The sequence below is a fragment of the Mercurialis annua genome, linkage group LG5, assembly GCF_937616625.2.
Source record: "Mercurialis annua linkage group LG5, ddMerAnnu1.2, whole genome shotgun sequence".
Taxonomy (NCBI): domain Eukaryota; kingdom Viridiplantae; phylum Streptophyta; class Magnoliopsida; order Malpighiales; family Euphorbiaceae; genus Mercurialis; species Mercurialis annua.
Genome location: NC_065574.1, coordinates 48,749,154 through 48,770,595, shown reverse-complemented (window position 1 = coordinate 48,770,595; position 21,442 = coordinate 48,749,154). Strand labels below are relative to the sequence as shown.

At 33.6% G+C, this 21,442-nt stretch overlaps 3 protein-coding genes across 3 annotated transcripts; 2 read left to right on the top strand and 1 right to left on the bottom strand.

Annotated features, from left to right (window-relative positions):
* Positions 1-1,217: 1,217 nt before the first annotated feature.
* On the top strand, positions 1,218-11,314 carry LOC126680764 (uncharacterized). Its single transcript, XM_050375944.2, has 15 exons — positions 1,218-1,499; positions 1,684-2,089; positions 2,222-2,399; positions 2,495-2,634; positions 3,244-4,129; positions 4,302-4,402; positions 4,590-4,734; positions 4,814-4,882; positions 5,019-5,064; positions 6,533-6,996; positions 7,901-7,980; positions 8,310-8,445; positions 9,162-9,357; positions 10,098-10,180; positions 10,761-11,314. Exons 1-15 carry the CDS (start codon positions 1,400-1,402, stop codon positions 10,881-10,883), a joined length of 3,153 nt encoding a protein of 1,050 aa, XP_050231901.1. The 5' UTR covers positions 1,218-1,399; the 3' UTR covers positions 10,884-11,314.
* Positions 11,315-13,822: 2,508 nt separating this feature from the next.
* LOC126680140 (uncharacterized) lies at positions 13,823-17,228 on the top strand. The gene is made up of 5 exons (XM_050375197.1): positions 13,823-14,195; positions 14,792-15,028; positions 15,665-15,748; positions 16,423-16,552; positions 16,661-17,228. The coding sequence occupies exons 1-5, from the start codon at positions 13,942-13,944 to the stop codon at positions 16,958-16,960; spliced, it is 1,005 nt and encodes a 334-aa protein (XP_050231154.1). The 5' UTR covers positions 13,823-13,941; the 3' UTR covers positions 16,961-17,228.
* A 283-nt stretch (positions 17,229-17,511) lies between these two features.
* Positions 17,512-19,652, bottom strand: LOC126682764 (uncharacterized). The gene is made up of 4 exons (XM_050378520.2): positions 19,477-19,652; positions 18,989-19,310; positions 18,116-18,223; positions 17,512-17,988 (listed from the first exon to the last, which is right to left on the bottom strand). The coding sequence occupies exons 2-4, from the start codon at positions 19,298-19,300 to the stop codon at positions 17,686-17,688; spliced, it is 723 nt and encodes a 240-aa protein (XP_050234477.1). The 5' UTR covers positions 19,301-19,310; positions 19,477-19,652; the 3' UTR covers positions 17,512-17,685.
* Between the last annotated feature and the right edge of the window lie 1,790 nt (positions 19,653-21,442).

Below are 21,442 nucleotides of genomic sequence, written 5' to 3'. Positions count from 1 at the left end.
TAAATGAGATAAACTATTTTTAATAAATATTATTATAATTATTTGACGGATCACACTACCGGCCACATGTAAAATACGTGAAGCGTCACTAGTAAATATAAAATTTATACGAAGATGAAATAAGAGTCATGGTGCTCCACCGCTCGAATAAAAGATGATGATGTCTATTATAAATAAATATTAAACTTTAATTACATAGATATATAAAAAAAATTGCCTTATCAATATAGTTAATTAATATTATTCATAAGATTCAAAATCGAAATTACCAATTACATATAGATATATGTGTTTTGAAGTAAAGGATTAGTAAATTATGCATACATAATTTCTTTACATAGATGGCAGACCAAATTAAATTGCAACTTTTTGATATTTATATTATAATACATTGTCTCATATCCTTTAATGTCCATTTAACACAGATTAATAATTGAAAGCATAAGCCTTAACAAATCTATTACGACAAAAAAAATCATTAACATCCAACAAAATACCAAAGACAAATTAGCTTTGCAAGTCTGTCAAAATAGATAATGCAAAACGACATCTACATTATACGTGCTACGCAGCTAGAAACGACACCGTTACATAATACGTGCTGCGCTAATGTGAAAACCCTCACGTTTTTTTGATAAAATGCTGATACGTATATGCCTTGCTCTAGTCAATTTCGACACACACAAAAAGAAAAACCAAATTCACCTTGTGCCCCTTGTACTTTTACTGTTTTATTTATCTGATGCTTCTTGAAATTTTATATATTTTAGGTCCTTATACTTCACGGATATAATTTAATAGATCCTATTTTGGCCTGGATTTATATGTGTGTGTTTCAGCTGCGGTTATCAATATCATGTGGAAAATGAGTTTGAATTAATAAGTTAATTTTTTTATTCAATAGATCCATGTATTTTAAATTTTTTATATATCTACGTTTTGTATTTTTAAATTTTTATTTATCTCGTTACTCTTCAAGTTCAGTCTCACGCACATTTTATGACAAGTGTAGTGCACAGTTCATTTTCATCCGATCACTTAAAAATTAAAAATAAATTAAGAATGGGGACTAGATAAAGATAAAACTATAAAAAAGATTAGATATATAAAACAGTAAAACTAAGGGGGCTCAACATGGGTTTGGCCAAAAAATAATAATATACTACTTACTATATAATAAATAAAATAAATATCATTATTCTCTATGTTTTTGATAGTTATATACTTTGTCTCAAATTCTATTTCGTTGGAAAAGTAAGCAAATATATTCAAATTGACTTCAATTTTCTGTTAATTAGATTAGAAGAATCATCCTTAAGCTTCTTCAAGGTTAAATTATAAATTCAGAGAGTATAATTTTAGGTTTTTATGTTAATTAAGAAGACAAAATCGCAAGAACATGAAGGCGATGGAGACGATTCAGGATCTAATTGAAGAGGGTAAAGTTCGGACGGTGTGGTGGTGTTTATGCATCTTCGCCGTTACTTACTGCTTATCTCGTAAGTTTCCACAATTTTTCTTCTAATTCTCAGCTTTAGTGGTGTTTTTTTTAATTAATCTTGTTTTTTGGACTTAATTGCAATTTTATAGTGTTTCACAATTGAATTTTAGCAACTATGAATTGAATTTTAGACTTAGTTGCAAATTTGTTTAATGTATTATTGTGTGCATGATTTGTGTTAGATACAAGCTCATCAATGTGGATAAACCTACCGATTTCGATTCTGTTGGTTTCGGCATTACGTGTTTTATCTAAGGAGGTTGAGATCAGCTGGAAGCCACGCAAGTCGCCACGTGCGCAGACGTATTTGTCTCATCTGGAGAAGAAGCAGTTATCTGTGAATGATTCTAGACTTCCTCCTGCAGCTATTCCGCCGAAGTGGAAACGGAAAATTGATTCGCCAGCTGTTGAGGCTGCGGCGAATGATCTTATTGATAAAGTTTTGAAGGATTTTGTAATTAATTTATGGTATTCGGAAATTACACCGGACAAGGAGGCGCCTGAGCTGATGCGTGCTGTGATTATGGATGCTATTGGTGAGATATCGGGAAGGGTTAAGGAAATTAACCTTGTTGACTTGCTAACGAGGTATTTTTTTTTCCTTTAAAAGCTTTTACGTAAAATAAAAAAAATTTAGAGTGATTCAGAACTAAGCTTTATGTTGAAAAAGTAATCAGGGTGATGATAATATGAGGCTTAAGTGACAGGCTAATGTTGCAGGGATATAGTTGATTTAATAGGGGACCACTTGGACCTTTTTAGACGGAATCAAGCTGCGATAGGCACTGATGTAATGGCGACACTTTCTACAGATGAGAGAGATGAAAGATTGAAGCACCATTTGATGACTTCTAAGGAGCTTCATCCTGCACTCATTTCTCCCGAGAGCGAGCACAAGGTGTGAGTGGTGTGTTCTGAACTTCTGATGAAGTTATGTTTGCTTTTGGATTCTATCATTGTGGTTTTATCTGATTTTGTCTTTATTATGTAAAGGTTCTTCAGCGTCTAATTGGTGGAGTCTTAGCTGTGGTGCTGAGACCTCGAGAATCTCAATGCCCCCTGGTTCGGACAATTGCTCGAGAGCTTGTAACTTGCTTAATATTGCAGCCTGTTATGAATCTTGCAAACCCTGTGTAAGATCTCTAATTCCTTCTTTAGTTTTCTCAGCTGTTGTACCTTTTTCTAATTCCTCTTTCCAAGGAAGTTGGGCAGTTATTATGAGGCATCTGATTTTATAGATCACGTTTGGAACATAAAAACATGTAGTTTTGGCCAGCTTTCTTCACAGCCCTTCCCCCAATCCCTCCCCATCCTCTTCCAATTAAATAGAAGAGTTTTGTCTAAATATGAGGACCACATAACAAATACACCTACTGCTACTAGATGTAATTTCTCAATCATTACTTGAGGAATAAAGTGACTGAGACCATCTCTATAAGCTTCTGGTGGAAGAGCTAATTGTTGAAATGTTAGTGAATTATCTGATTTTCCTAATGGGAAAAAAAGTAGAGAAATGCGGTTTTACATTTGTAATTTTACTTGTGGAAGTTTTTTGCAAGTGAAAATAGATTGTTTGAAATGCTTTTTTTCGAGGATTAGTTATTGGGTCAAGTGTGTGACATGGGTGACAAACGAAAGAATGTTATGTCAGTGTTGCTAAATATGTAATTGATGCTCATTTATCTCCTTTGAGTTCTTTAGAGTAGTTACCTATATGTTTTAGTTTTCTGTTTGTTAATCAGGTATGTCAATGAGATAATAGAATATATTTTGCTTGCCATTAAAGATGGTAGCATGATGGAGATGAGTGGTGATCAATCTTCTGCGGGTGCAAATCCTGAATTTTCCACAGAAAAAAATTCGTCCTTAAATAGTCGGAATGCTGTTGATAAGAGAAACTTTCAAGGGAGTGACACGACGCTGGCTAAATTTGACGATCATCGGGAAACATCCTTGGTTTATGAATCACATCAGCAGGAAGCGATGCAGCCTCGCCATGGAGATTGGGCACGGGGGATAGAGGCAGCAACTCAGAGAAGAACTGAAGTTCTTACTCCTGAAAATCTTGAGAACCTGTGGACAAAAGGAAGAAATTATAAGAAGAAAGAGACTAAAGGTCTTAAAGCAGGGGTTCCACAGCCTGTTGCAAGGGGCTCTGTTACAAATAACGTGGAGCCTTCCATTAATATGTGGAGCGAAGCTTTAACAAGCAATGCCATGAGTTATACAAGAGCAGAGGAGAAAGCTGTAATGCGGCTAACACCTCGTTTAAGTCATGATCAAACACTGTTGAGTGATGAGGTTAAACGTGCAAAACATTTTTCTGAGGAACTTAATGAGAAGATTTCTTTTGATGGAGTGCATGCCTTTGATGAATTTGGTACTGCTAATAATCCCTTGATCAATGAAACGAAGAGTGGACTTAAAAGATCCAATAGCACTTCGGCTCTAAGAGTTGAGCCTTTTGAGAAAAAGGCATTTACGGGAGATGGCAGAGGATCCATTATTTCTGAGTTTTATAGCCCAAATATTGGTAGAACTCTTGAAGATCACACTTATAAGAAGATCTCTGATACGGCTTTCGATGGTGGGAGACCTCATGTTCCTGATCCTAAATTGAAGTGTCGGGTGGGTATTGTTTTTCTTTAAACTATTGAATTTGAGAAATGAATTGTAATAAAAGCAGTTATTCATTGTAGAATTCAAGTGGGAGCAACTTGTTGAATTTGGACTTTTTCACAATATGCTTGCATGAAACTAATTAGCTAATTTTGATCCATGTTTACCTTTATACTTCCAGGTTATGGGAGCATATTTTGAAAAAATTGGGTCAAAATCTTTTGCAGTTTACTCAATTGCAGTGACAGATGCAGAAAACAGAACTTGGTTTGTCAAAAGAAGGTTCTTTTCTCATATATATCATAATTTTACTGGATTCCACTTTTAAGTGAACGTTTACTTTTCTTGACCTCTCACAGTTTAAGTCTTTACTTCTTCACTGCATGATTTTAAAGTTCATGCAGCTGTTGTTTTGGGATAAGTAAAGTTTAATTGTTCCTGTATTGTTGTCACTCTTCTCCTTCACCAGATACCGGAATTTTGAGAGATTACATCGACATCTTAAGGATATTCCTAATTACACGTTACACCTGCCTCCCAAAAGGATATTTTCTTCAAGCACAGAGGATGCATTTGTTCATCAACGATGTATCCAGCTTGATAAGTATCTGCAAGTATTACTCAGTCCTTTCTCTTTATTTCTTTTTAGATGGCTCCATATTTTTGCTGCTATAATTGTGCTGCATTTTCCAGGATCTTTTATCTATAGCTAATGTTGCTGAACAACATGAAGTGTGGGATTTTTTAAGTATCTCCTCAAAGGTTTGTACTTTTTTTGTTTGTTTGTTGGCAGTCATTATTTGTTCCTTTTCTACCTCTACTCAACTTTTTTCCCCATTTGGAATGATACTAATTCTATAATTCTCCTTTTGGCTATACTTCTCCTTTTGGTTTTTAGAATTATTCTTTTGGAAAATCTGCATCAGTGATGAGAACTCTGGCAGGTATGTGTATGTTTTTTGATTGTTGCGCCATCTTAGTTGTCCATGAAACTGGTTTTTGACCTTTATTAGAAATGACATAAAATTATAGTTGGAGTCTCACATAACAGTTTAAGTCTTTAGATTGATTGGTTATTTGGCATGGTTGAAAAATTCTATGATTGAAAGGTTTAGAATTCGATCCTTGGCAACTTCCATTTGGGTAATTAAATATTGAACAAATTACTCTAAGCCCCCCCACCCCCCATATGTCATAATTCACAGTTTGATACCTCCTGTTTGAAAAAAACACGATTTGATAATTTTGCAAACACTTACAACTTTATGCTAAATATAGGTACCAAATCGTTAACGGAATTAAATGTGAGTTACCAAATCGTTTAACAAAATCAAAAGTGAGGTATCAAATTGTTAACATAATTGAAAGTGAGGTACCAAATCGTTTGAAAGTGAATACCAAATTATTAATAGAACTAACAGAAGCTCCAAATTGTTGACGGAATTAAAACTGATACCAAATCGTAACAAGAGGTACCAAACTATGAATAATGACAAATGTGAGGGGCTTAGAGTAATTTGCTCTTAAATATTTGAGTACAGGGTAAGATGAGTCTGTGATTATTCAAGTTCAACGAGCATTCGTGTACAAGGATGTAATAGAGATAATAAAATTATAACTGGAGTCACCTAATAGGTTAATTTTTGCGTTTATTGATTATTTGACAACCTTCAATATCCTAAAACCATAGAAGGACGAAATTAAATATCTAAACAACAAGGTGGGCACTACGATTGGGGAGTACAACACCAATTCAACTCCACTTAAGTCTTATTTCCAAGTTGGGGATTACAATACCAAGGTTGGAAGGATGTTGTTTGGGATTGAGGAATGATAGAAATGACTACTTTGCAAAATAAGTGAAACTTATTTGTTGATTTAATTCTAGATAATGATGCTTTATAGAGACATGAACACCATTTTAAATATGCGAAAACAAAGAGAACTTTGATGAGTAATAAAATATAAATTAAATTGGCGATTGCAGGCTGAAAACTAGTATAATTTATGTCCAAAAATTATTTTGCTTATAATTTGTGTTTGGTTGCCTGGTCTTCTAGTCTCCACTCTGAAAAAGAATTTTGTCGACCTCATGCCTTTACCATGTGATTTGAAGCTTTTGTTGGTTATCTCTTTTAATTTTTGTGTGGAAAATTGTATGCACTTCGATTTTGTTGAGTGTTCCTAATTGTTTTGTAGTGTCCAAGAGAAATGCATACACTGAGCAATTTATTTTACCATTTTTTTAGCTTCAAATTATACAAGTACCTTTCAGTTGTTGCTAGCTCAATTATCTTCTTTGTAAACAGGATAATCCTGTGGGTGCTTATGTAAATACTATGGCTGTTCTTTTTACTATATTTACCTAATGCAGATATTTTACTTTCTGATTTTCTTTTTGTGCTGGATCAGTTAATGTGGATGATGCTGTGGATGATATCGTTCGCCAATTTAAAGGGGTTTCAGATGGCTTAATACGCAAAGCTGCTGCTTCACCTTCCCTCATTGACGATGCCGATTCTTCAATCTACAGCACAAATTTGTCATGGCATGCAGATGAGGCAAATCATCATGTCTCAAGGCAAGACACATCAGAAACTGCAATCAGCTTTTCTGATAATGAAGAAAGCTTGAAGCAAGAAATCCACGAGCAGGAGGAAGGATCCAGTGAGCAAGCTAATAGTTGGCATTCAGATAATGAATTGAATGCAAAGGGATTTCCACCTCAAGTGATCAAGTATGATGAGGAGTCGAGGACGTTGGATGAAAAGAACAAACATGGCCTTCGGGCAACATCTGAGCTGATTAACAAGGGAGGGTTTCCTGCAGTAGCAACTTCCAGTCATATAGAGGATCCAGTTGGAATGCCACCTGAGGTAATTGGCGCCCTGCTGATTTACATTTCTTTGTTTTTTGCATAAAGTTCGGGTGTAAAGATACTTGATCCATCCTTCCTTAACCATGTTTTGGAGCTGAATAAGCAGATAATTGGTTATCGTTTAGATTTTCTTTATGTGTACTTTGTGATTTTTTAATTATTTGCTAATAAATGAAATTGAGCAATTTTCTGTTCTGTTTAATAAAGTATTTAATATAGCTTAGTTCAAATAGTTTAAAGTTAAGTATCAGTGAAGTCTAGTTATGTCCAGCTATTCATTAAACAAACCGTACACATGGAAGTTCTTTTTTTTTAATGAGTTAGTTTGCCACCTTGTTTTTTAATCTTTGAAATGCATCTGCTGATTTGTTTGTGAACTGCTGCCACCCCATGGGCCATGAAGCAAATGATTGGTGCATTCAGTAGATTTCAGGCAGAAAATGCATCACATTAATTTGGACAAGGATGTACAAGACTTTAGTACCACTATATCTTCATATCGGTGGAGTAGGTTCTTTTCAGAAACCTTGGAAGAGAGTGCATGATATGGCTAGTGAAGTTTTGTTTAGTGAACTTAACTATCTGATCCGTTAGAATTTTTTGGAGAGATGTAACTCATGACAATAGGATATGTGATGAATCAATTGAATGGAAATTCACTACTTTGCATCCCACAGCAGTTGCACATTTTTTAACATCTGTTAGTTTTTTGATTAATTTGCATTTGGCTTCATGATTCTGTACAAATGATAGAAAAGCTATTGCATATTTATTTTGTTTTTGTCTGAGAAGCTTCTCAGTATTCATCTCTTTTCTTTAATTGCATGATGCTTGGATCTTCATTTTTGGTGCCCCTGTAATCGGCTCACAGTTCGTATGACCATAATTTTTTTGCCTTGCAGTGGACCCCACCTAATGTAAGTGTACCTATGCTAAATCTTGTCGATAAGGTGTTCCAGCTTAAGAGAAGAGGCTGGCTGAGGTGAGCTAATATTTTCCAGCGTATGGGGGAAAGTCTTTTGTCCCTGTTATCTCTGTTGCTGCACAGTTATCCTTGGATTTTTTTTTTTCTTATTCAGTGCTATAACCTATTTTATTATACAGTATGGTTCCTCTTCATGTAGTGAATAACAACTCATAAATTAACATTTAACCATCATATGGACCTTTATTTTATGCATATTAGCTTTATAACTAAGTAACTGTATGCTTTCTTTTTCCTCTCTTCTTTTTTGTTAGCCTTCTTGCGATTGTATGTTTTTGTATATCTAGAGGCTGGTATCAAATATTTACCCATCTTGGTTGGTGCAGGAGACAGGTCTTTTGGATATCAAAGCAAATTCTACAGCTAATAATGGAAGATGCTATTGATGATTGGCTTTTGAGGCAGATTCATTGGCTTCGGCGAGAGGATATTGTTGCTCAAGGGATTCGCTGGGTGCAAAATGTAAGGGCTGAACAAATATCTGAAGTGATGATGTTTGTGACTTCATGAGTCTACATAAGTATTATTGTGCATGCAAGGAATTTCTTGGCTGGTTGAACCTTTGCCCAACATATTTATTTTCTGGTTACGGCTAAAAACTGCTGCTTATTATGCAATTGCTACATGTCTTGTTGATATGATTTGTAGAATTATTGTCAAAAAAGCATATACTTCCTTGGGGGGGAGTTGGCTTGTGAAGGGTTCTGGTTTTTAAAATTCGGCAGAACTCAAGATAATGCTACTACAGCATTTCTATTGTATGGTTTTAAAGGGGGCTTTTCCTATTAATATTATTTGGTGAAGGGTACTCATTAAATCCACAATTTGATCATCAAGTGTTCTCTTTTATCTTATTTGATCATATGATAGAAGTAGAGTTTATAAATCGATTGATTATTGTCTCATTCCGGTGAGAAAATGTTTGCAATCTTAAATGGTAGAAGAAAGCTAAGGATTTGGAAATTGAAATCCTGTTTAAGAAGTGTCTGGTTATTAATGTGCTGCACTCCTTTTTTTGTTGATTACATTTTAATGCATTTTTATATTGTTACCTCAATGTACTTGGGGATAAGTGACTCGTGATGGATCATTTAAGACTATTTTTCTACATGATAAGTTAAAGTACAAAAACTCTATTCAATTAATCTTCGTATCATTTAATAATGCAATTCTTCCAGGTTCTATGGCCAAATGGTGTATTCTTCACAAGAATAGGGGCTTCAGAAGGCAAAGCTGATGATGGTCAAGCCAATCTGGTTTCCTTCCAAGTTAGCCAATTGGGTGCCAGTAAGGTCTCTAAACAAGGTTCTGGCTCTTTTGAGGAGCAGCTTGAGGCTGCTCGTAGGGCAAGTGACATAAAAAAGATGCTATTCGGTGAGTATATTTATCTCAAGAATTGACGCTTTAGCATAATGGTCTTCTATGCTGTTCAGTACATACCAAAAAGGATGTCTTTATTTTCTTTTCCTAGTAATTATTCAGGAATTTAACTCGCTGTAAAGTGTGAGAAGGAAATAAATAGATCATCTTAGAATTTACATGTAGTTTATACAGGTGCACCATGTCAATATTACCTCGCATAGCATTCAAGATGGGGTCAGAATGGTCTGTCTCATGTATGGTGATGTTATCGCATTTACTGATTGTCGTCAACCTTTTCTTTCTCCCTTTTATTTTTATATCATTATTTGGTTCAGTGATTGGTGTAGTATGAGCTGATATCTTTATATAATTTCTCACGTCCTATTTTTTAGTGAGATTTGATCTGATGTTTTCTAGAACAATTCCTCTCAACTTTACCGGCTTAGCTAGTTAGCAGCTATGACACCAAAATCCTTTTTCGATCGAAAATTTGGACTTTGGTTCATTCATTTTTGATAGAAAAAGACTTCAGATTACGAAACAAGTAGGAGCCTGATGGAATTTATTTAAACTCTGTTATTATTGATGAGTCGATAGCAACAAGTTGTAGATTAAAAAAAAAGACCGTTTGAGTGTTTCATGTTAGGTTCTTCTTTTTCTTACCCTTATTGGTGCTTTTTCTTTAACTATAAACTCTTAGTACCTAGAATTAAGTATTTTGACATAACTGAAAAAGTTTCTCCCTATTTTAGATGGAGCTCCTACAGCTTTGGTTAGCTTGATAGGGAGCAAGCAGTACAAACGTTGTGCAAGAGACATATTCTATTTCACGCAGGTATGACCCTTTTGCCCCTTTCTTTCCTTTTATCTATCCGATGACTAGCAACATACCCTTTTAATTCTCTATGTAATGCTTGGTATATGAGACATTGATGTTTGAGCCCAAGATTTTAATAATTGGCCTAGTGACCCAAAAAATTCAAATGTTTGCCACTTCTATCAATTCTAATCAAATCTTTTAATTTTATTAATTATGGCCTGATTGGAAGAATTCTATTGCAATTGTAGCCTAGTCCTTTCGATTGAGTTTGATTTTGCTCACGTGGCGGTGACTATTGAATGTTTGCCTTCTTTATTCAATTGGGTGTATTTTAATTGGCCGCAATTCAATGACTATCTCATGAATGAAATCATACTTAATTTATTCAATTGGAAAAGACTTGGCTACAACCGAAACAAAATCTTTCAAATTAGACTATAATTGATGGAGTTAAAAAAAGTTGTTAGTATTGATAAAAGCGGCAAATATTTGAATTTGTTGGATGATTAGGTTATTTTCATACAATGTAAATTCCTAAATAGCCCTTGTATGTGTTCTTCTTTCACCAACTCGTACTATGTTTTGGAAATTGCAGTCAACAATCTGTGTGAAGCAACTTGCTTATGCCATACTTGAACTACTGCTTATATCAGTTTTTCCCGAGCTTCAAGATCTAGTGCTCGATCTTCATGGGAAGATGCGTGTTCCAGTATCGTAGCAAATCTGCAACTTCCTCATTTACTGCTTCCCTGATGGTTGATTGCCATACTTGATTATGGCAGAGCTCAAAGTATCAACAGCAATTCCGAAAGATGTCCACATTGGTTTTGACTTTCGACGGGTTTGTCTGCAGTATGCATCTCATCCATCGTTAAAAAGGAAAGTGGTGCTGGGAGTGCGAGGGAAGGGAACGCCCGTGGCATTCTTTTTTTAGAAAGTTAGAAGTAAGCTGTGAAGCTGATTGATTTAAACTGTACAGAGTGTGTATAGAAAATCTTTTTGTGCATAGCAAGCTGCTGGCCTTTGTGATGGGTTTTTGTTTTGTAAAGATAGAGACTCCATATAGAGAGTAGCAAATATGTATCATTTGTTCATTCATAACATTAACATATGGTTTGCAATTCTAGCTAGTGCACATTCATTCATTCATGTTTGGGAGTCTAAATAAGCAATTTCCTCATTTCTTCTTGGGTTAATTGCAAATTAATACACGAACTTTACCCTAATTTGCAATTACAACACGAACTTTGAAACTTGGCAATTTAATACACCAACTTTTATTTTTTTGGCAAATTAGTACACCGACCAATCATACAACAACACGTGGCTGTATATGACAATGTCCACGTTAGTGTTTTTCCAGTTCGGTGTATCAATTCGCCAAAAAATGAAAATCGGTGTACCAATTTGCCAAGTTTTAAAGTTCGTGTTGTAATTGCAAATTGGGGTAAAGTTTGTGTATTAATTTGCAATTAACCCTTTCTTCTTCCTACATTGTTCCATTCAAATCTTTTGATTTTGTTGTGTTATGTGACAAACTGATCAGACAAAATCTCCAAAAATTATGTTATTTTGTTTGTGTGGTACAATGTATCAAGAACTGAACCGGACTGGTTTCATTCTGAATAGGAGGTTAGTTCGGTTTTTTCTATACCAAAAGTATTGCTCAACTTTTCTGAACAAACAAAAATTATAGAAATCGTAGGATTCTTATTGACCAGTTAAAAGTGTAATAAATTTTTAGTTTGTGTTACTTATATTATGTTTCTATTTAAATTTTAAAAATATATGTATGTATTTTAGAAAATAAACAAAGGGTCAACGCGCCCCCTGAACTTGTAACATGAGGTCATCTAACCCAATTTATATTTTTTTAAGCAACGAACCCCAAAACTCTTCAATTTTGGGTCAGATAACCCCATAATTATATCTTTAAAACGTGTAAAATACAAATCGGAGGTAAGGGATACAAAAAAATAATTAGATATTTCCCTAATTGTTGCGATATAATTATTTTAAATCTATTTTTTAAAATAAAAATATAAATTATCGGGTTATTTGACTGAAAAATAAAGAGTTTCGGGGTTAGTTGCTCAAAAAAATGTAAATTGGGTTAGATGATCCCGTGTCACAAGTTCAGGGGGCGCGTTAACCATTTTTTCTTTTAGAAAATTATATACATTATATATGTTGTATAATTTGTTTTATTTAATCGGTTGAATCAACAAGTCAATCGATTGAATTGATTGAGCTGTGAATCAGTTTAGTGTAGCTAGGAGTGTAAATGACCGAGCTGACCTCAATTATGCCAAGATTTATCTCGAATATGTTATATTAGACCCAACTCTAACGACATAAGAACTTAAGCTCGAGTTCAATAAAGAGAGTGGTTAATAAATTTTTTATTGCTAGAAAAAATATAAAATTCATACTATTAGAATGTGTTCGTGAGGAAATGCATCTACACTCTTAATGTTTAAATTTATAGACAGATATTGTACAGCTCCTATGCTTTAACTGGTTCGATCGGGAAAACATGACATGAAATTAAGTAATTTAACCACTATTTTAACAAATACGAGTATTAATCTAGAAATCTGGAGATTCAGACGAGATTAATGTCCATGACACTCTTAATTAAGCTAATCAATCGCAGAGATTGAGGATAGAAAAGTACATGACTTTAAATTGTTTTCTAAATTAACAGATGTTTAAAATAACAATGAACCTAACTATCTATAGAAAAGAAAAATCCGAATTAAGAGTTCTAATCTTAATAATATTCGATTTTTATTGAATAAATGAAAATCAAAGACAAACATAGCTCACTCTTGGTCTAAAATTCTCAGCTGAGCCTATTAAACTCTTATTGCCACTCTTAAGCGTCTTCGTGTTTAGGTCAAATAATATCCTCTTAGGCCAATGCAAACAGTATCCCAAACCACCACTTTTATATTTTTAATAAATTTGCAAATAAAAAATAATAATAATCATTCAAAATATTCTCATGTTTTTAACTTTTTTTACTATATCTCAAAATTTTAAAATTACAAACTATACCTCATTTTTTAATTGTATCTATTTTTTTAAAATTAGAAATTTTTCACTTTGAAAAAATTAAATATATTCTTCATATTTAACATGCTGTCTAAATAAACTTTTAATATTTTTAAAAATATTAAAAATTGAGAGTATGTGTCAAACATGAAGAACATTTTTAATATTTTAAATAGAAAAAACAAATTTAAAAAATAGATGTAATTAAAACTGAAAATAAAAAAAATAAAAAAATTGATGATTTTAAAAGTTTGAGTGATAAAATGGAAAATGTAATTTTAAAATATGTTTATAAATAAATTTTTAGAACGTATAATTTTCTCTAAATTTATTATTTATATTTAAGTAATTAAATTAAATTTAAATATTTTCATAATTTTTTGAATTGTATTTTTAAATTATTATAACTATCATTCTATTTAAAATAAAACTAATAATACATTAAACTCTAAAAGCTTATTTCAATTCTAAAGAAATACTATTTTTAAAACGATCAATAATTTTTAAAATATCTAAATAGTTAATTTAAAATATAATAAAAAAATAATTTGGTTCTTATTTTTACATAAAATATTTGTTGCCTACCAAGTTCCCGCCACCTTAATTTATCCCACTCCCGCCACGTTGTGAAACCCCAAACTAAAAAGTCTCACTCTACAGTCCAAACACAAGAAATCACCACTCACTCACTGAGAAGATTCGGGTTCAGGGTTTAGGAAATGGTGTTAGCAAGGAGAAAGAGAGAACCGGACAATGAGAATGACGGCGGAGGAGGCGGTGGTAGTGGCGGTGGTGGGGGAACGTATGAAGAGCTTAGAGAACAAAGAATCAAAGAGAATAAAGAACGGCTGGAGAAGTTGGGAATTCTGAAGCTTGCTCTCAATCTCAGACCAACCAAACCCACCACTGACAAGAAGAAGAAACCCCATAACCCCACTTTGCTTCTCTCTGATTCACCTAGGCGCTCCTCTAGGTATTTAACTTATTTGCATGTTTTATGTTAAATTAGGTGTTTTGCCTGCACGGGTTTGGTCTAGTGGTCTAAGTTTCGGCCATTTGGGCGCCATTTTCGTGGGTTCAAACCCCTAGCTACGCCCTTTTTAGTAAATGGAGTGGACTGCTCGTTGCGGGAGGTCCACATTTTGGGGTTTGAGAGTGATCTTGAGGTTCGGCTCGGGGGATTGAGTCCTTGTCATCAACAAATTAGTTTTTTTTTGGGCTGTGGCTCTTCTGGGTAGTAAGAAAGATGTTTTCTTTCGCTTGATGTTTGTTAAATTTGCCTATAATGATTTAGTGGTATGTTTTATTTTTATAATTTTTCTTGGTTTTTATCCTTTGTTGGTGGTGTCTATGAAAAGGAGGTATATGAAGGAAAGATAATTTTAGTTAAATGTGTTTGTGTTTCAATTTTGTGAATTCATGAAGTTAATCAATTTAATTTTTGCCCGTGTTTGGTTGCCAAGAAATTTGGAGGAATCCTAACATTAGAATAATCTTGTCTCTGATGTTATTGTGTAGTTGTGAATCTGTGATAATCTGTTTTTTTTCTTCGTGTTTTATGGTTTATAGATTGAAGACTATGACTACTGTTAACTACACGGAGAAAGTAGCTAAAACAAAGAAAGGGGAATCTGAGGATGTGGAGATTAGGTTAGGAGAAGGTTCAAAGCCAGAGATATATAAAGAAGAAGATGAGAAACTTTTGGGTGACTGTAAAATGGGTTGGACTCTGCTTGTGGATGGATATGGGAGGGACGGGAAGCGAATATATGATCCGGTGAGAGGTGAAACTTGCCATCAATGCAGGTGATTAAGTTATTCGCTTCACTTGATCTTACACTGCTCGTCAATATTGCTCATCGTGACATCTTCCTGTTTTATAATTCCTCCACAGAATTTCCTTTATTTGTTTTGCGGTAATGATATGGTAGGACTTAGTGCCAGTGTCTTTGTTTGGACGTAGTGAATTGCTTTTTGAAAATTTCAAACATCGATATAGATGTACCACAATCTGTAAAGAATGTCAATTATGATAGGTGACCCAACTCTTATAGAATGCTCTGTCTAGTTTAGAGTGTAACATCTGAGTTATGCATCTTATTTAACAGCAATTTGCATGTCATCTGATAGTAATGTCGCTCAAGGTGAAGCATGATTATGGAATTTTGCATTTTTGGGAACATGTTTTTAGTTTTCCTGTTTGTTAAGAAAGTGCATTTTATATAATGGCAAAAAAAATTGTGTATTTCATTTGCAATTGCTCTTGGTAAGTCCATGCGAACTTCTTTATTCCTTGCAACAGGCTACTGTAAGTTCCTGATACGTAATTTGCGTGTCAGTTGTTTGGAGTCCTTTAAAGTTTTAAAATTTTGATATACTGAACGGAACAATTTATCCATTCACTTGATAATGAAGCATGCTTAGAGACATTCTTTCTTACAGGCAGAAAACACTTGGGCGTCACACCTATTGCTACTTATGCGACAGCGGCCAAGGGCAGTTTTGTGGGGATTGCTTGTACATGAGGTTTGCAGTGACATTCTAGACACTGAAGTTATTTATTGGTTCTTTTAATTTTGCACTGTTTTCTGCATCTGGTTGTCCTTGGACTCTGGCAAATGCAACAATGACTATTAGGAACCAGTTATGTTTTGAGTCCTATATTTCAATATTTCGTTTCGTTTCCAGAAATACTTACGAATCTCCTAGACTCAATATTTTTTAACCTATTCTTGTAAAAACTATTGTTTCACATTTCTGCATTTCGTTTCCGTGCTACATAGGGAGCTAGTAAGGAGTCTCATGAATTTCATGCAGTGTGATAACAACTTCTTAAAATTTGTTTTTGATCTGTGATTGTGTTCTTGGGAGAATTGATTGTTTGTAAGACAAAGGACAAACACAGAAGCCATGACTGGTAAAATTTAGGATAATTTTTAAGGAGTTCTTTTTACTTGCACCGGTTTCTGAGGTCATGACATTTAAGGGAATCAAGTATAACTTAGTATCTTTACATGTCAGGAATATCGGTGAATTAAAGAAGGAAAGAATTAAGAACTTGAAATGACATTAGGAAATGGAATTACTATTTGATCTTTAAGAACGTCTCATAACTTTGGTACTCTAGTTAAATATTTTTTCCAATTTATGCTTCACGAATAAGTAATAACTGCAATCAACTTTGTTTTTATCTTGCACAGATATGGAGAGAATGTGATGGAAGTCAATAAGAACCCAGATTGGATTTGCCCTGTCTGTCGTGGAATTTGCAACTGCAGCCGTTGCCGGAAGACAAGAGGGTGGGCACCTACTGGTCAAATTTATAAAAAGGTCAATAGCATCAATTTCGTTTGTTGCAATTTAACTCTACTCTCATTTTAACTAATTTTTTTTATATTCATTAGCACATGCAGCTGCTAACCATTGTTTGCTTTTCAGGTTAAACAGCTGGGATTTAAGTCTGTGGCACATTATCTGATTCAAACCCGAAAGGAACAATTCCAATCAGAAGGGTCTGATGTTGCAAATATGAATTCTGGAGGAAGCGAACTGGCTCTTGTAGAAAAAGAATCACAGTCTGATAAAGATGTACTTGAGATGGGATTGAAGGAAAAAAAAGTAAGATGTCCTAAGGTTATATATGTAAATGATGATGACAGTGATGATGACGATGACAATGATGATGACAGTGATGATAATAGTGATGATAACGAAGATGATCAAAAGATAACAAATTGAAGACGGAAGAGAAAAGAAGAAAGATGTGGCCATGCCGTAATTTTGTGAATCAGTAGTTACTGAAATTTTGCTGGAAAATTGAGATTTTGCTCTTCTACTTGGGAAATGAATGTTCCCCCGTTTAATAGGGACGATACCAGTGATGTGCAGTTGTATAGAATTTGAGCAACTCATTGGTGTTTGATGACTGGATCGTTTTGGTAAGCAACTCTAAAACTATGTATTTATTTGGAATACTTGTGATTTGTGCTATTTTGGCAGCTTCTAACTGTGCTTCACATTCTTATCCCCGAAATTTGTCCAGTTTTATGTCATCGATTCATTTTCTTTTTAGAAAATGCTTATGAAACTCTGAAACTTTATATTTATGACCTACGTTTATAAAATTTCGTTTTTGTTTTTCTTGTTTCTGCAGATTTTGTTTCGGTTTTCATGTTACATAGTTAGGCAGTATGCTTACGCTTAGGCCATACTACCTCAGCATGACCTGATACAAAAAATCCAAGTGGCAATTTTCATATGAAAAACATAACACTTCCAGGAAATGATAGTATGAAATAGTTTAATTCAAAGGAGAAAATCTAGGGAAGGTTCAATTGACTTATGATTAATTAAAATTCTTCTCTCTAAACCAAATGAACTATATATTGAATCTTGATACACTTGACTAGATCATTTGCCTAACACATACAATATTCTGATAGCCTGTTGCCTTGAGAGAAAGCTTATAGCTGACCCGTAACTTGACCAATCGAGTTTTGAATATCAGAATATAAGCCGTAAAGGGAGTACTGCCGGAGATTTGAAACCTCGTACCATGTGTTGAGTGATTCGAGATTCTTATCAGTACCAGAGAATGCTAATTGTATCCCTAGATTGCAGTCAATGGGGCCACCAAGATTTCTGCATTTAGAATTTTGGATTGCACAGTCTTTGCCGTTGAGGCAAACAAAGTCTCCGGAGCAAGAACCGCAGCCAAAACTCTTCCAGAACAAGTTCTGCAGTATGCCCTTCTGGAATTCAAGTACCTGTGCCATAATTTAAAAGTTCAAATCTCAGAAATATTATTCTGTGCCATAATTTAGAAGTTCAAATTTCAGAAATATTATTCTGGAAAATGGACAGAAAACGAATGCCTTAGTTGAATGAATTTACCAAAGTGAAGCTAGTAACAATCATATTATTCTCAGCAACTGTAACTGGAAGTGATCTTGCCGCATACTTCCTTCCTGCGAATGCTACCATATAGCCACCGGACATAGTCTGAAAGAACCATGCATATCAAAACTAAAAACTGCATTTATGTCTAAATATAGGAACTGTATAAGGGCGAGCTTCTGCGTAGGAGTAAAGGTGCTCCTTTGATGGCGTATAGGCTATAAAATACGGAAATGAAAATACTGAAGCAGAAAACACCGGTATGGAAAACAGGTGTAACAATAATGTTTAGAAAAATAGATTATTAATGAATAGAGTTTTGGAGTTTCAGAATTTGCAGAAACAAAAGCAAAATAAAAAATGTTGGACTCGAGAAGTTTCCGTCCAACATAGCATATAGGTCACAAGTTTAAGGCTTCTAAGCAAAATGGAAGGAGATGGCTGCATACTAATACAGCCATCCCCACTCTTGCAACAGTCGGTAATCGCACGGAAACCAATGGCAGAGCTATGCATTGGTGGAGCCATGTGTCCGCCCTATTCGGAGGTGGTAGGAGGCGTAAGTTTTTTTAGAGAGTGTATTGATTTTGAGCTATGTCCTAAGGTGGTCGGAGGCGCAAATTTCTTTTAAATTAGCCCTTTCAATTAAATTTTATGTTGCACTGATATATTAAAAAAATGGCGAAGTAAATTTCTTTTATATAAGAATTGGTTATAAATATAAAAATTAAGTTCAAAAAGTATCTCCGAAAAAAATTGTATGTAAGACTCGACAAATTTCCGTGCAACATAGCCGGGGAGCACTTTGTGCACCTGGTGAGCCCTATATGTTGGAACTATAACAAGAAAAAGGAAACCAAATTTACATACCGGATCAAAGGTTGTGCCATTGATGGTGAGCAGAGAAATCTCATCAACTTTAGGCCTATAAACAGCAAGTTGTGCCGTTTTTCCGGAGAGACCAAGCCGAGTGTCGCAAGGTGAAAGTTGAACTTGATCGAAAAAGAACGAATCTCTGCTCGAAAATACAATGCCAAACGTAAAACCATCAGCTATTTGTACTGTGGCATCTAAACATGGGCTAAACACATCATTATTATCAGCTCCTTCCGCTGCAATAATCGCGGTCGCCACCGTCATCGCCACCATCATAAATCGTCTAGATATAAAATGTATCAACATTTTATATAATCTGCATTTCAATAACCAATAATTTTTCAATTGACGAATTAAAAGATTATTATATGTCTAAATCGCACGTAAGAATATATCACATAGCACAAAATTGCAACCGAAGAAAAAAAATTAATTGCAAATTTGAATACTCAATGAGCTAAAAGAATATAGACATATAATACCGTTATATGGTTATAATGACCTTGAAGGAAGCTTAATGATTGGTTTTATATATCAATTAAATTTAAATTTCTAGATAATGAATAGAGATGAAAAAAGGTGAATGCAGATGGTATTAAGAATTTTTTTTGAAGAATGTTTAAGAAAATTAAAGAAGAAAATAATGAAATGTTAAATTTGTTATGTTTTCTTGGAAACTGCTAAGGGCGCGCAAGACGGTTATATAGGTGGATCTTGTCTTGCCTTGGTCCCATCTACATTTATTGTAATTAATTTTTGTATTAATGTTCATAGAATTTATCAAAACATTACTAATTTTTTGTTAATATTAGTTTTAAAAGATTAAATTAGCCAAATAAAAGTAGTAAAGTTGAGTGAGACAAATTTGTTTTTTTTTGTTAGAAATTATTTTATTAAATAAATTGTGAGATATATAATTTTTGAGAAAATCAAAAGTATAAACAATATCTATGGAATATAATTGATTTAAATAATAACTTGTCTCTTAAATTTGTAAGCAGGATCACTAATGAAAATATTAATTTTATAAGTTAATTTTTTTAATTTGTCAATTATTATCAATTATGTTGAATTAGTATAAAGTTTTATTTAAGCTTTTATTGAGTTCATCAACTTATTGTTAGCATAAATTAGTCTAAAATTAAATAAAGATACAAAAATATAATATTTAATTAAATTTGTTAAATCTAATAAATAAACAAATAATGTTAAAATAATTAAATTAATTATATTTAAGATGTATGTTAAGATGTCTGAAATCTAATTAAAATAAATAAAATTTAGCAACATTCCTTTTAATTAAAATATAAATAGTGGTTTATATTGTAATCTATTAAAAACCGTAATCAATGCAATATCAATCTCATTGAGACATTTGTAAATTTGTTATATATTTTTAAATAAAATTAACAACTGAATATTAAAATCGACTTAGAATTAGAACTTTTTATTCCTTATGCATGGTGTATGTTGTAAACCTTATTTTATCACATAGTTAATTTAGAGTTAGCAACCATTTGACAAATTAATTCAATCATTTGTCCATACACATTTATGATTGATTAACATAAAGTTAGAAATTTTGTATAATTAATTATTAATGAAGGCATAAAATCAAATTCATATAGATATCATATGTTTAACTAATAAAATAATATTGATATTATATAAAATCATTTTAGATATAGGGATAAATGTGTGTTTAGAGGAGTAAATTATTATAATATATTGTCTGATTACATGATTTAAAAACTTTAAACTCACATGCTCTGTAGGACTAATCATGAATTAGGAGAATTAAAAACTTTTGTAAATTTTGTATACAAATGCTTGACTTCAGTGACAGATTTATTTTGCATATGCAGTTAGTTATTTATAACTGAAATTTAAAATTAAGATAGCTCTTCAACGAAGAATAGGACCTGGATATGTTCTTCAACGATGAACTACTCAGATTTGTTCTTCGTTGAAGAACAAATCAAAGGCCGGAAAAAATTCCGGCCGTGGCGGCGGCGTGTGGTGGTGGCCGAGGAACGGTGGGGTGGTGGGTGGCGGTTAGGGTGAAGGGCTTTGGTTGGATTTTATTGAGTTATGTTTTATTAGGTTGTTTTAGATTGGGTTGGATTGGTTGAGTGGTTTTTTTTTAAAATTAAATTTAGTGGGTATTTTGGGTGTTTTAGTTTTTTTTAAGGTATTTTAATGACGTGAAAGCTGATGTGGCGCAACCAAATATTTTTTTCAGAATGTCAGTTGACAAAAAAAGACGGGATCAGGAGTATTTTCGTCCTCGGGGGTTTAGCGAGCGCCGCCACAAAAATAAGGGGGTTTAGCGAGCGCCGCCACAAAAATCAAGGGGTTACTGATCGTTTTTAAATATCAGGGTTTTTTTATAAGGTACCCCAAAAGTCAGGCGCCGTGGCAGATTATTAGCCCTAGTTTACTATCAAT

Bases quoted from the DNA above. Each gene is read 5' to 3' on its own strand.
- LOC126680764 (XM_050375944.2), top strand. From the start codon at position 1,400: ATGAAGGCGATGGAGACGATTCAGGATCTAATTGAAGAGGGTAAAGTT. The intron at 4,130-4,301 runs GTGGGTATTGTT...TTATACTTCCAG, and splicing joins ATCCTAAATTGAAGTGTCGG to GTTATGGGAGCATATTTTGA. The intron at 6,997-7,900 runs GTAATTGGCGCC...TTTGCCTTGCAG, and splicing joins CAGTTGGAATGCCACCTGAG to TGGACCCCACCTAATGTAAG.
- LOC126680140 (XM_050375197.1), top strand. From the start codon at position 13,942: ATGGTGTTAGCAAGGAGAAAGAGAGAACCGGACAATGAGAATGACGGC. The intron at 14,196-14,791 runs GTATTTAACTTA...TATGGTTTATAG, and splicing joins TCACCTAGGCGCTCCTCTAG to ATTGAAGACTATGACTACTG. The intron at 15,749-16,422 runs GTTTGCAGTGAC...TATCTTGCACAG, and splicing joins GGGGATTGCTTGTACATGAG to ATATGGAGAGAATGTGATGG.
- LOC126682764 (XM_050378520.2), bottom strand. From the start codon at position 19,300: ATGTTGATACATTTTATATCTAGACGATTTATGATGGTGGCGATGACG. The intron at 18,224-18,988 runs GTATGTAAATTT...TGGTTCTTTCAG, and splicing joins ATGGCACAACCTTTGATCCG to ACTATGTCCGGTGGCTATAT. The intron at 17,989-18,115 runs GTAAATTCATTC...ATTATGGCACAG, and splicing joins TTGTTACTAGCTTCACTTTG to GTACTTGAATTCCAGAAGGG.